Source organism: Podarcis muralis, chromosome 1 (assembly GCF_964188315.1).
Source record: "Podarcis muralis chromosome 1, rPodMur119.hap1.1, whole genome shotgun sequence".
NCBI lineage: Eukaryota > Metazoa > Chordata > Lepidosauria > Squamata > Lacertidae > Podarcis > Podarcis muralis.
This window is the reverse complement of record NC_135655.1, coordinates 22556165-22571105: the sequence shown is the minus strand read 5'-3', so window position 1 is coordinate 22571105 and position 14941 is coordinate 22556165. Positions and strand designations below refer to the sequence as shown.

At 44.0% G+C, this 14941-nt stretch overlaps 2 protein-coding genes across 3 annotated transcripts in view; one reads left to right on the top strand and one right to left on the bottom strand.

Annotated features, from left to right (window-relative positions):
• Nucleotides 1-14941, bottom strand: part of LGMN (legumain) — a 248047-nt gene that overhangs the window by 89157 nt on the left and 143949 nt on the right. The gene's annotated exons all lie outside the window — the stretch shown is intronic.
• The window catches only part of SLC24A4 (solute carrier family 24 member 4), a 103887-nt gene that overhangs the window by 81683 nt on the left and 7263 nt on the right, over nucleotides 1-14941 (top strand). For both annotated transcript variants that reach the window (XM_028717339.2, XM_028717330.2), the window contains exons 11-13: nucleotides 5904-6073; nucleotides 8531-8669; nucleotides 13282-13448. In XM_028717339.2, the coding sequence (XP_028573172.1) occupies nucleotides 5904-6073; nucleotides 8531-8669; nucleotides 13282-13448 (476 nt within the window). The remainder of the gene's footprint in view (nucleotides 1-5903; nucleotides 6074-8530; nucleotides 8670-13281; nucleotides 13449-14941) is intronic.

Genomic DNA, 14941 nt, shown 5'->3' with positions numbered 1-14941 from the left:
TCTATCATCTATCATCATCTATCTATCATCTGTCTATCTATCTCCTCCTCTTTACGGAAAAGAAAAGCTTCCACACAACAGTTATCGTTAGCTTTTTCTGTAAGGGTTCAAGCAGTGAGAATGCCAAGAGGTCTCTTCTTAGTTTCTGTCTTCCTTGCTTCGGTTTTGCTGTAATTTTTTTTCACTCAAGGGGGAATCTTAATACAGTGTGAGTATCCATCTAGCATTGTCCTTTGTAAGAGCACTGTGCAAACTGAGCCAGAATGAAGCTATTTGCCATGTTAAAGCTGCACAATAGCTTGCCTTCGTTTGACCTCCCCTCTGCACAACTAAGTGCCTCCAGGCAGCCTTTTTGCTGCTAGCTGAAATATGCCACATCTTTCTGTTGCCCTGGCTGCTGAAACATGCCCTACTTGTAGCTTTGAGAACAGCCTCCAGCAAAGCTGCCCAGGTCCTTGGTTAACACCTCTCTTGGGTCAGTGGGGCTCAGATCTCACCTTAATCTTCTCCAGTGTATGAGTGCAAGGGCTGATTATTTTCTAACAAAGAACACCTGCTCTCTACCCAATGCATTCTACATCCTGATGGTGGGAATTCTATTACTTGAGGGTGCAGATAAAAGGGAGGTTCACAGACTGCTGAGCGGCCTTTGAAGCTTGTAACTTTTATTGCTTCCAAGAGCTTCGACTGGAAAAACATAAAAGCTTCTATTACTGGATTCTCATATATAGAGAGCTTTTCACCCAGAGGAAAATCCAATTTCAGAGACAAGCCTTCTACGCAAGAAGAGAAGATTTGTACCTTTGCTGCTAATGCCCATGTTTTGACAGTAATAACATGGTGGCTGGACCCCCTGGTTTTTATTGTGATGGTCCACAGATTGGCTTTGATTTCTAGCTAGTCAATAGAAACCCCATAGTGATTAAATACGTTAGGGCATGGGATTGTGTGGAATAGAGGTCAGCTGCCTCAACAACTTACTCACATTCCAGAAGGTGGCATTTATCTTTTTTCGGCAAAAACAACACAGAGATGTGTGGCACTCTAAAAGATTAACAGACTTGTTGTACCATAGATTCCCCTGGGCTAGAGCCCACTTTGTCTGATACAACTTACCCAAAACAATTGGGGCAGTGGTTCCCAAATTCCAGCACCACCCATGGACCACTTGAAAATTGCTGAGGGTCTTGGCAGACCACTTAATGATGTTTCTGCCCATTGTACCAGTTGTAATTTCTGATATTGTATTACAATCTGAATTCTAAGAAATGAAAGAAACAATAAAAGTACAATAAAATAAAATAAAAAATTACAATAGAGGTACAATAAAAAAATCAATTTGAATATTCAGTGCTATAGATGTACAATCTCCCACCTTCAACCACAAATCTGCAGACACTCTGCAGACCACCTGGATGAAGCTGGTGGACCACCGACGGTCTACAGACCAAAGTTTGGAAATCCCTGGACCAGGTTGCTCAGAAGGAAAAAGGACAGGACTTCTACCTATTTGATAATTATGCAGAAGAGGACATTATATATTTTTGTAGCACTTTTACCAGAAGTAATTCTCTTTTCCCCTGCCCCACTTTACTCTAGAAGGTTGTAGCTACCCATGGCAGATGCTTGCTTCCTCCTGGGGAATGACCTCCTAGAAAGGACTACTTCAGGGTATACAGCAGCTTACCTCTTAGTGGAACAGCCAAGGGGTAAAATGCAATATGTGCTCAACACTCTACTCAACCTTGAAACCTGTGTTGCAGTGCACCGTGGGGCGAATCTACTTGAGACTGCAGCGAGTTGGTGGAAACAATGGCATTGTTCTCCCGGGTCCCAACTCCACCCACAGAGGCAGCACATTTGTTCCCCCAACCTGACTTGGCTATAAATGCTTATGGGTCAGGCCTGGGTCTTTTCTTTAAGCAACGGACAGATTCTTTCCCCCATTCCCATCTACAAAGCTCTTCAAATACATTCCAAGCCTCAACACATCTCATCTTCTTTGCCTGTTCACCAGTCTCTGTGTCTGCCTGTCCTTCAGCTCTCCCTTCCAGGCTTTCCCATCTTCTCCACCTGAGAAGTTCCATCTCATCCTGCTGAGATTTATGCAAGCAGCACCCTGGTTTCCTTGGTACCCATGGCTTGGTGCTGATGTATATCTCAAGGGGCAAAGAGAATCAGTTTGAAGCAACAGAGCCAGAGGACTTGCTACAAGCAGAAGAGCAATGTGCTGTGTTTGCAGTTAAGCTGCAGTTGGTGATGGAGGAGGAATATGATTCAGGTTGCATTTAAATGAAAACTTATTTAATTTGCACTTTCCAAAACAGTACAAGGACTGAAACACAGCCATCTTTCAAATTTCATATATGTCTGAAATTTGCAGGGCACTTCTCCATCCAAGTAATGTACAAAACTGCATTTACTAGGATACAGTGTACATAAAAATACATATATCAGTCAAAATAACATTCAAAAATGCATTATGCTAGTGAAAACTGCTTGGTAAAAATGTGCATATTAGGGGAAACGTTTGTAAAATGTGTGTGTCAGGAGAAATTTGCAATACAATGCTGGTGAGTTTTCATGAGGACTTTTAAGAAAATTGCAAACTGATGTGCAAGGAACTTAAGATTGGAAAAATGAGAAACTGAAACTGAGAGAAGCTAAAATTGACAGATTCGTCCAGCCACAGCCAAGTCTTCCTGGGTCCAGAACCCAGGACCTTGATGCCTCTATACGTAGAGTACAGCCTCCATCCTTGTATATCCTCCCAGGTACTTCAATGCTCATTCCTCAGTCTCACCGGGGCTCCTCAAGCAAGTTCCGTAGCAACTGCATTGATGCTTCCGTGTTGCTTTTAATAATGTGCTTCACCCGAGAGAGGCTTCCTTAGTAAGATTAGCCCTTTAAAAAATGCCATGACTTCTTATTCCACTAAAATCCAGTGATAAGCATCTGTGGCTGTCTCTTGCTCTTGATAATAATCATACTTAATGGCACTTAGTACTCCTGTAGCACTTTTGCCTAAGTGCTCAAGTGCTTCTCATAGATTATTCTCAGTAATGCCTGCAACAATTCCATTAGATAGATAGAGCAATGTTTCCATCCTTATTAAAGGTATTGCGGCTAAAGCTAAGGTAGTGGCATGCCTAAGGCCATCTATGCTAAGTTCACAGCTCAGCTGGCATTTGAACCAGGCCCTTCCAGCTCATATATTCTGGTTTAACCATCTGAGGGGAGACTTTCACACTGGAGGTGAACCTTTGGACCTCTGGGTGTTCAACTGCTGAACTGCAACTCCCATCAGCCCCTACAAGCATGGGCAATGGTGAGGGATGATGGGAGTTGTAGTTCAGACTTATAGGTTTCCCACACTGTCTTTAACCAGCTTCCTGAAGATTAAGAGTACCATACATAAGCTGCAGCCTTCCAGCACCTACAGCAGCCATTGTGCTCGATCCAGACTGAGTGAGTTGTAGTTAATTCCCCACTGAAATTAATGGGGCTTCACGCAGGCATGACTAGTGCTGCCTCCAAGTTTTGGAGGCCCTTGGGCAAGACACCCTCCAGGGGCACTCCTCTATTAGTGAACATAGCTCTTTACTGCAGCAGATTAAGGTTGACCCCGGGATACCTGGCTATGCTGACCCTTGATAGGCATGACTAACTTTTCAATGCAGCTCGGGTTCAGTTAAACCTATGTGCAGCACAAAGATGTAGTTTTTCTCAGTCCGGAGTTGTTCGTGCTAATCCTCAACATGCTGATATCATTCTTGATTAATTCTACATCTTACCTTCTACAAAGTTACTTGATACAGTGGATGCTCGGGTTGCGAATGTGATCCGTGCAGGATGCATGTTCGCAACCCGCAGCGGCGTGTCTGTGCACACGTGGGTTGCGATTTGGCACTTCTGTGCATCCGCAAAGCACGATTTAGCGCTTCTGTGCATGCGCGACCTTCGAAACCCGGAAGCAACCCATTCCGGTACTTTCGGTGGGTCTGTAACCTGAAAAAACACAACTTGAAGTGTCTGTAACCCGAGGTATGACTGTACACATTTGAAAACCCATCCCTTGGTTAGGTTATCCGCACCTTTTGCTTCCTACACATGCCTTGGGTGAATGAAGGAGGTGGTGATCTTGGTATATGCCCACTCACCATGTCATTGGGCAGGTGTAGACACACACACACACACACACACACACACACACACACACAATCGCTGGGACCACCTACATCTGTTTTCAAATGAATACACTGGGGCCCCCAGTTCAGTACAGAATTGTGTGAGCAGGGGGCAGGGACCCGTCATCTGAGCTCAGCCTTGAGAGATGCTTCAGGTACAGTCTGAAACTAAATGTTAGTTTTGACCCCTTCCCCACCTCTCTCACTGGTCTTCATCTGTTTTAGATAACAGGCATGTGATCACCAGGTGTGAGATTTTTCTGAGGGTTCTTCTGTTATTCTTTTGTTTGAGTTGAATGTTTTCCCTGATCTCCAGTGCTTTTGAACTGAAATTCTACACTAATGACTCATTTGTTTATTTCATTTTCCTGTTGACTAAATTTTCCTGTTCCTGCTACTGTAAGTAACCTGCTGTAAATGTATATGCATATATTTATCCAACTTGATAAGTGAGGCAATAAAGAATGGTATTGCCCCTCCATTCTTTCCCTTCCCCATTGTCCACATCCCCTTTTTCTCTGGGGTTAATATTTTACTTCATTGCAATGTGTTTTCTAACACCACATGTCTCCTGTCTGCTAAGCCTTGCTACACTTGCTATGTCCAGCTGGTTGCATTTGTTGTTAATACTTGCATGCATTTATTATGTGTTCCTTTTATTAATTCTCAGGGCTGCATGTCCCCCTGACCCCTCTGGTTTAGTAACAGAGTTAAGGATAGCTTAAAGCTCCCATTTATATATAAATTGTCGCAATTCCTTTGAAACAAGTCTTTGCTAAGCAGCACAGTAACCTGAAAAGCACCTTCTAAAATCATAGCTGAGGCTGAAAGGATTAAATCATTTGGTTGCTAGGGCAATGAACAGGCTACAAACTTGCTCATTCTTTTGAATAGTAATACTCATTTCTGAGGAGCTGTCTTCTCTGACTCAGCAGTGATTGACATTTTAGTGTTATTATTGGGTTGGACCCACTATGTGTGTGCAGCACTACTCCCACACTACTCTCCATGTTGTCCTGCTGACAGAAATGGGGGAGGGGATTTTCAGATATTCCCCTCCTTTCCCCTTGCAGCCCCCTGTGTCCCCTAAAAATCTCTGCTCGAGTGTCGGGGGACAATCTAGGAACAGCATGGGAGTTGGCACTGAGAGCAATGGGCAGAAGGGGTAATTGGTGAATATTGCCTCCTATGAAAGGGCAAGTCTGAATCCAACCTGTTATAATGAGTTATTTATTATGATGGTGCATATTTCAGAAAAGTTATGCACTTTTAAAACCTATTAATTCTGATGGCAGAGAGGTGAGCACATGCTAACTGTTTCTGTTAAGATCAGTGAGATGGAACTTGGGATAGATTGCAACCTTGATTATAAATTTACCATGTGAAATTTAGTAGGTGCTATACAATAAGCTTAAGTTATAACAGACAAATTATTAAGCAGTTGATTAAATTAATCAAGGAGATTTGTGGGTCAAGGTGAAGTGCAAAGGGGAAACCTGCCTGTTTCCACACATACCCAATCTCTTTCTACACAACTGCAGCATAAAATGGCATTGTTGACGTACTACCTAATTTTGCTGATTTACGATTTTTAAGGCTCCAGGTGACATTACGCTTCAGCAACCTATAAAAGCCATTAAGGGGCATGTAAGGGCAGAGGCAGGCACAGAAAAGGAAGCAAATTGTATAGCTAACCATTGGCATTGTGGTCAATAGTGAAGGGAACGCAACAGTATGGCCGAAACTCCGTTGTGATGGTCGATGAGATCATTTGTTCCAGTCCTCCAAAATATCGTTTCCCTGAAGCTGGCTTACGAATAATGATTACAAACAAATTTGGGCCGAGAACCAGGCTACGGATGGCAAGCAGGATTATTATTAATGAGGTGAGTCTGGAAGGGCAGGAATAATTAAAGCGCTTACTCAATCATTTTTTATTTTTCTCAATTCATTTCATCACTGTTATGTATTGTTTGTGCAGCGGTCAATGTATATGGTGGTTTACGGAATAATTTATTTGGAAAGTACTTTGCCCAAAGGCATTCACAATCTACTAAACTTTTACAGCGAGAAGGGAATTGGAAAGAGGAGGGATGGGGGCGAAAAAGGGAACAAGGGAACAAATGCATGTAATTTGTTGTGGTTCCATATTTCATTGTCTGAAATACTCCTTCACACAAGCTGCAGTCCTGAAAGACTTCTTCACACATGGATGTGGTAGCAGCCACCACCTTAGGTAGCTTTTTAAAAGGCATTAGATAAATCTGCAAGGGAAGGATCTATCAGTGAAAATTACCTGCAAAAGTGTAGAGAACCTTTCTGCCCTGAGGCAGTATACTGGGGAGCAGCAATGGGAGACTGCTCTTGCCTTGACAGAAGCATTCAGCTGACCACAGTGTGGAAACAGGATGTTGGACTAGATCAGGGTTCCCCAAACTTGGATCTCCAGCTGTTTTTGGACTACAGTTCCCATCATACCTGACCACTGGTCCTGCTAGCAAGGGATGGTGGGAGTTGTAGTCCCAAAAAGCAGCTGGAAACTCGAGTTTGGGAAACCTTGCACTAGATTAACCCTTTGTCATATCCAGCAGGCCTATTTGTATTTTTGTGTGGTTAAGAATGAAGATGTGTGACAGCTTAAGCAAGCAACGACTTCACTGGATTTGGGCTCTTGTTTCCAGTGATAATGTCTAGGCTCATGGTTTCTGACCATTGGCCACTTGCCAACAACATCTGGAGAACCACTGGCTCCCTACCCCTGGTCTAGGCAAGATGAACAGGAGGGCATTTTAAAGTGCACTTCTAGTGATGGCAAAAATATGGTCCAGATGAAGATAGGCAGCTCATCTGATTTCTTGTTAACCTAGATGCCCTTTTTGTAGCATACAGAAGATCCCATCTCACTGTATTTATTTAAAAAATAGTAGTTCACTTTTCCTCCAAAGGCAGCATACACGATTCTCTCCCCCTCTCACTCATATTTTATCCTCACAACAACCCTGCTAGGGTAGGTTAGGCTGTGTCAGGGCTGCCTCAGGTCCCAGCTCACAAGAGACCAACGCCAAGTCCAGTTTATATACAAAAATGTTTATTGAAGTTCATTGTACACTCCACAGCCGAGGCGCGCAGCCCCACGTCTGTTACGCTTAGACAGCTGAAGTCCCCTCTGAGTCAGTCCCTCCTCTGCACCAGTTTAAGAGGGCTGTGCTGCTCCACCTCTTCCTTTCTTTCCTTTTCCGCAGGGTCTTCCTGCCCCCTGGGGTTTCGCCCCTCCTGGATTCCCCTGACGCGGAATCCCCAGACAGCTCTTCCCCCCTCCTGCGTGCTTTGGGACCTGGCTCCTCCTCCGGGCTCCCTGTGCTTCCGCGCGCCTCCACATTTGAACTTGGCGCGCGTTCGCAACCTCTAACCTTCCTCTTGACAGTTACACTACTCCCTGCACTACTCCCCTCCCCTTCCGGGAGGATGTTTTGCTCCGATCTCCCCTCCCTCTCTGCTTTCGGATTTGCTTCCCCTGTCACTCTGGAATCTCCACCCCCTTCACTGCGCTCTGGCGGGGAAGCCGGTCCCGACTCCCAGCTCCCACTTTGGGTTCCCCCGCTGGTCCCCTGCTCCTGACGAGTCCCCCCTGTGACTCCCCTTGGCCTGACCACAGGCGTCCCCTTCTGGGAATCCTCCGATTCACTTGAAAGACTCATGGAATCCCTCAAGTCATCGTCATCCTCTTCCTCGCTGCCCTGGGATTCTTCCCCCTCGCTCTCTGTCTCCTCCCTCACCTGTGCCTCTGTCCCTGAACCCCTGACAGGCTGAGATAGTGGTTGCAAGGGAGTTTTGAACCTGAGTCTCCTCAGTTCTTGTCTGAGACTTTACACCTTCACTGTAGGCGTATTAAATATTCTTCTCTCTCTATTTTATCAATGTGCTGCCCCTCCAGTTATTGAGATATCTCTCTTTTCTGCATTTCCAATGTTTTTTCAGAGCTCAGGGGAAGGAATAAATTTTATGGTTCTTGATATTATTTATGTTGATGCAAGAGGAAAACTTAAAATTATATAGAAATAACTTTGGCAGCAGCATTTCATATATGTCAACAGGATTTTCAGTCGGAAAGAAAGAATGCCACACATGTGCTGAAAATATGCCAGAGTAAATCTTTGGATCCAACCATAGAGGGCCAGAAATGGCTAACTGATGAATTCTAAAACCAGAATTGCTCAAAGATGACATGGAGGGAGGGAGTACGGTACTTTATGGCAAAATTATATTAAGAAACAAAAACAAGTAAGATTAGGAAACACTCCAGAAATGGTGTATTCACTGGATTTGGTTCACATGTCTTCTAGCGCCAGCGACTAATTCATGCTGCCAATGGCAAGCTGATCCAGAATGGGAAGCATGAGAATATCGAAAATGGGGCCATCCATGTTGATAACCAAGAAGAGGAGCATGAACATATCAACCTGTCTCCTTTTTCACCACCAGGTAAATCTCAATTGTATTACAGAATGAATGGGTGAGCAAGATCGCTTTGCCCCATGGAACCAGCCATGGCATTCAGCTTCCAAACTATCACCACCACCCTCCAGCCAGCCAGTTCCTCTCACTTCCAGATGGGCGGGGTATAAATAATAAATTATTATTATTATTATTATTATTATTATTATTATTATTATTATTATTATTATTCCAGCTCTAAGAACATGAAAAGCTGAACCAGACCATTGGTCCATCTAGCTCAGTATTGTCTACACTGACTAGCAGTGGCTCAGGCCAGGGTTTCACGCAAGGGTCTTTACCAGCCCAACCTGTAGATGCTGGGTATTAAGCAAGGGTCCTTCTGCATCAAAAGCAAGTGCTTTGCCACCGAGACCCAGCTCTTCTCCTTTTCCTTTGATCACCAGGTATGTCGTTTCCCCATTCTGTATCCAGGGCAGCTGTCTACCAGCTCCACCTGGTATGCAGGCTGAGACCCTACCTACCTCTGACTGTCTGGCCAGAGTGGTGCATGCTCTAGTTATCTTCCACTTGGACTACTGCAATGCGCTCTACGTGGGGCTACCTTTGAAGGTGACCCGGAAACTACAACTAATCCAGAATGCGGCAGCTAGACTGGTGACTGGGGGTGGCCACCGAGACCAGATAACACTGGTCTTGAAAGACCTACATTGGCTCCCAGTACGTTTCCGAGCACAATTCAAAGTGATGGTGTTGACCTTTAAAGCCCTAAATGGCCTCTGCCCAGTATACCTGAAGGAGTGTCTCCACCCCCATCGTTCTGCCTAGACACTGAGGTCCAGCGCCGAGGGCCTTCTGGCGGTTCCCTCATTGCGAGAAGCAAAGCTACAGGGAACCAGGCAGAGGGCCTTCTTGGTAGTGGCGCCCGCCCTGTGGAACGCCCTCCCATCAGATGTCAAAGAGATAAACAAGTACCTGACATTCAGAAGACATCTTAAGGCAGCCCTGTTCAGGGAAGTTTTTAATGTATGACATCTTAGTGTATTTTTGGTCTTTGTGGAAGCCGCCCAGAGTGGCTGGGGAAACCCAGCCAGATGGGCAGGGTACAAATAATAAATTATTATATTATTATTATTAATATTCTCCTGCTCTGCTTTGTCTTACTGGTTGGCCCAGCAAAAAGGAGAATAGGTATATTCAAGTTGCCTACTTGGGTTGTCTACCATTTGGAGACTCCAGGGAGCGGTGATCATTAACGTGTGCTCACCCAGGGGCCAGGGATAGTATGCAAGACAAACTTTTCATCTGTACACAAGTGAATCTTGTACACATGTTTGGAATTGTTTGGCTGCAATAAAAGTAGTCTCCAAGTTATGATCTCAGTGAGTGAATATTTGGTCTCCTTAAAGTGAACACGTATTCCTTATCAGCTTTATATTTCCAGAAATATAAATATCATAGATTTGTTTCCATTGCAAGTGGTCTTAGTATTTTGGGTTAGGAAATGTGCACAAAGGGAATATCTGAATCACAAACTGATTTAATAAACAACTCCTCTTCCCAGGCAGCCCAGGAAAGGGCAGTTATGTGAAGATGGCAAAGAGAATTCTCATCTTTCTCAGCAAACTAAAAAAAACACACCCCAGGATTTTTTATAGGAAGCCAAGGCAGCTAAAGTGATATAGAATGCTTGTACGTTTATGTGAAGATATGCCCCAGAGACTGATTGTGGCATATGGATGAGTCTTAGGGGGTACATTCAGACTATTTCCTCCAAATCCATGTTTCCTTCCTCAAGAATTGCAGGCTTCAGTTTCCCCCTCCCCTTTAAATGCTGAAGTTGCAATATTGTACACACATGTCCCCTTCCTTGAAACTCCTTCAGATAAATTAGATGCAATTTGCTGTAGATTAAAAAAAGAGACCTTGAGAGGGGGAGGGTCATCAAATGGTTCAGATCACGGAAGTAGCTACATTTTACATCTACTGTACTGTACTGTACTGGTTTCTGTGGACCAGAACCTACTTCATCAGTCGCCACAGGGTTCTTTGTTTTTTCTGCTGCAACATACCCACCGGGAAATTATTGTAATGGAGTGCCCGCAGCAAATTGTGCCCATTGGGTCAAATATTTATGCCTTCCACTTCCTGACTTTGATCGGACCCAGTTCATCCAGCCCTAAGAATAAATGGCTGCTGTGAAGTGTTATGAAGACACAAAACAAGAACCTTAAGGTTAGAAGAAATTGCTAACAACAGCTTAAAACCAATCTGTGGTTTTTGGCTATTGGTTTAGCTATGCTCCAAACTGTGTTCTACTCTCTGTGTTTCATTGGAAAACTCGTATAGTCTTTGATCTATATTCAATATGTAGCTAGTGAATTACATTGCTCGTATCTTGTTAAGTCACTTTGAAACCTTTTCTTTTTTATATAAATTGACTGGCAAATGTAAATTATAGTCACAATCGTAATGGCTCTTCCCTCCTCTCCCCTTTTGGGATTTGTTTAGCTCCCTGAACATCGTCATCATCATTATTTTACCAGTCGCTGGTAACCAAAGGATGGGAGAGTTCTCTCGTTCTCTTGTGCTCAAATCCTGCTTGCCGGTTTCCCACAGGCATCTGATTGGCCACTGTGGGAACAGTATGCAGGTCTAGATGAGCCATTGGTCTGATCCAGCAGGCTCTCATATATATATAGAAATGCAACCTGCATTTAATAATAATTAAAAAAAGAGTGAAAGAGAAATGAACAAACAGAACTTCTTACATGCTGTAAGGCATAGTAGTTTGAATTAAGAATAGAACTGCTGGTTTAGCTACTAGCTTAATTTTAATTTGTTTATTCAGCTTCTTCTTTTTAAAGAACATCCCTTACAATAGTTGATGTACAGCTGACCGCACTGACCAGCAGCTCTTAGGCTTCAGACTACAAAGGAGCAATGGATCAGTTAAGAATTCAAGGGTTTACATAAGAGCCCTGAAGACCTGTGGCATAAAATCACAAGTTTTTTTTTAGTATCTGTTCTTCTGCTGTTGAATTTTGTTGATATTCTAGGACTTCTGCATGCACAATGAGAATTCCTTTCCCTCTCCTCTCCCCATGTGCCCCCCCAATCTGTTCTCTGTTTTCCACCAACCTTCTGGAAAAAAAATTGGGGTAGGGTAGGGACACATGGAGAGAGAAAAGGTAGAGGAGCTCCTGTTGTACAGGCAGAAGTCCTTGTGTTAACAAGATGACTTTGCAGGATACAACCCTCTATGTCTACCCCCCCCCCCCCGCCTTTGGTCTGTAGCATCTCAAGGCCAAACTAGACAGTCGAATTTCTGTAAATTTTTTTTTTAATGAATAGTCGGTGGAAGGCCAGGGAGAGAAGGAAGATCAGAACGTCGTCATAGAAGGAGGTTTTACCCTTTCTTCACATCAAGCTCATGATCCACAACAACTGTTCCCAAAAAGAGGAAAGGGACGTCACACGCATGCGCGAAAGCGGCAAATCGCGACCCGCGCATGTGGGTTGCGGTCACTTCTGGATGCGAATGGGGCTCCAGAATAGATCCCGTTCGCATCCAGAGGTACCACTGTATTTATTGATAAGTTTAAGCAATGTGGGGATTGCCTTTTAAATTGTCCTAAGTGAAGGTTCTAGGGTAAGCAGTTTTCCTTTCCTAATCTGTGCTACTCATTGTGATCCCAAGAGTAATTTGAAAGGTGCCTTGAACATCACTGGTAATCAGTGACAGAACTATTCCTGCTAGGCAATGTGGTGGAATTGACAGAGCATTCTGGAATTGACAGAGCACGACTGTGTCTTAGTTTGCTTTCACACTAACATTTTCCCTGGCATTGACAGCACTAGTAAATGGCATGGAGGAGCAGAGGCACTTTGTGGCAAGTGAGTCATTGTTTCTTACCAGGAGGGTGAGGGTAGAGGCAGTGGGGAGGGCACCGCATTGACTCCGCTGGTACATTTGCACCGTGCTGCCACCTCATGCCTCCCCCTACAACGAAACTGCAGCAGTGCAGCTAACTGGAGGTCGTGTCTCTCCATCCCACCATGCTACAGATGGCCAATCTTTCTCCACTAACTTTTACGGTGCATTCAAACATTGTCAACCCAGTGCATTATAGTATTTTCTGCTAAGATGTTTTTGTCTTAGCAGATTTTCTGCTAAGATGTTTTTGTCAGTTCTGAGTTCAGATGAATTAAAAAACCCCAGAAAAACCCACAGCTGCAGCACCAACTAGTGCAACAGACAAACTGCTTCATGGGTATGATCTGTTTCGTGGCTTCTTGTGGTTCGAAGCTGAGGGGTTTTCCATTGCACAGGGCTTCCACTGACAGAACCCATTAACTGAATCCTGTCCAATAGGTTAACTGTTTTCTGTACATGCATACTAAAGGCCAAAGTAGACATGGGAAAGAATGTGGTTGATAACGCTAATGTGGAGGGTGGAGCAGGGATCGGGGCCATGTTTTTGTTGGCATCTTGTTTTATTCTGAACAGTTGCTGTAGTACATATGGGCACCAATAAATTGCATGTTGTTATATTTTTTAAAAAATTATCAACGTGCCCACATTTTATGTTTAAGTACCAATATTCAAATTGCTCCTTTTCCCTTTCTCATTTTTCAGAAGGAAAAATGGACAAAGTCAAGTGGATTCTGACCTGGCCGCTGATAATCCTCCTCTTTTTCACCATCCCAAACTGCAGCAAACCACGATGGGAGAATTTTTTCATGCTGACGTTTCTCTTATCCACCCTGTGGATTGCTGTGTTTTCCTACTTTATGGTGTGGCTGGTGAGTGCAAAGACACTTTTTAACATGAAGATTTATTTTGAAATACAGTTCAGAATACAGGTTCCAGGGAGGAATAACACCACATACCAACACAGGCGGTAGGGAATAGATGACGTGATAGAGGCACCATTGGCCATCTATGGGGCAAAAGTGTGTGTGTAATTGTAGGCATCTGTATATTTACTATATAGTTTTGTAGCCTTAATTATATTTTATGGTCATTTGTTTTTTAAAAAACATAGGAAACTGAACTTCCATCTTACCACCACCATTTAATTATTTTAAAACAAGTTTATGCATTACATTTTTATTTTGCATTTCCTCTAAGGAATACACGTACATTGTTCTCACTTGCTAATTTTACCTTCACAACACGTTGGACTTCCGGCACGTTGGACTGAGCTATAGTGGCTAGTCCGAGATCATCCAGGCAGCTTCAGGGTTGAAATGGGGATTTGAGCCTCAGTTTTCCTAGTTCTAGTCTTCTATAGTAGCTCAGGCCCAGGGGCCATATGAGGTCCTCTCAAGTCTCTACCCTGCTCCTGGGACTCTCATCGGGCCAAGCCCCCTCTCCCCAGACCACAACACCTTACTCATCCTGCTCTGTGCCCTCCTCAAAAGGGTTTTTGTCCAGCAGAATGTGTCCTCGAACCATAGCAATGCTTCTTGCTTGTTTGGATGGAGACAGGTGTCTGCGTGTGTCTGTGAGTAAGCCTATGATTGGCTGGAAATTCCCCTAATGGTCAAGGGTAAGAGACACACCCATTGTTCTGCCCACCTTTCACTTGCCCGCCTGCTGCAACCACCACACCACATTGGGGGTCCCATCTGCACTATACAGCTAAAGCACTGTTATGCTTCTTTAAGTTTGGGTGTCGAGAGATGTTAGGAGACCGCTATTCCTCTCACAGAGCTACAATTCTCAGAGTTCCCTGGAGAAGAGGGATTGTTTGTTGAACCCCGTCTGGGACCTGTGGCTCTGTGAACAGGTTTCTCCTAACAACTCTCAGTACCCTTAACAAACCACACAGTTCCCAACATGCTTTGGGGGAAGCCATGACTGTTCACAGTGGTATAATACTACTTTAAATGTATGGTGGCCTGGCTTTCTATGGTTTTCCTGCTGTGTTAGATCAGCAGTGAAGAGTTGTGCCTGTTGGAGGAGAACTATATAGGTATTTATAGGGCTGCATAATTGAACCATCCCAGGCAGCTTATGTACAGACTGCCACTTTGCATGCTTTTTAACGCCTCACACAGGCACTGGGAATGTCTCCTGCACAATTTCTATTAAACGAATGGGAGGTACACAAAGGAACACACCACACAGCTCTCCTCTTGTGGATGATCCCTGTTATCTGCAAGCACCTTTTTGTTGTTGTTCTAGGTGGTTAGGCAGATTATTGCTGCAATTTAGTTCCATTTCTGAAATTCTCATGTTTGTGTGTTTGATTCACTTTAACTCCCACACACTCAAGGAGTTAAAGTATCCT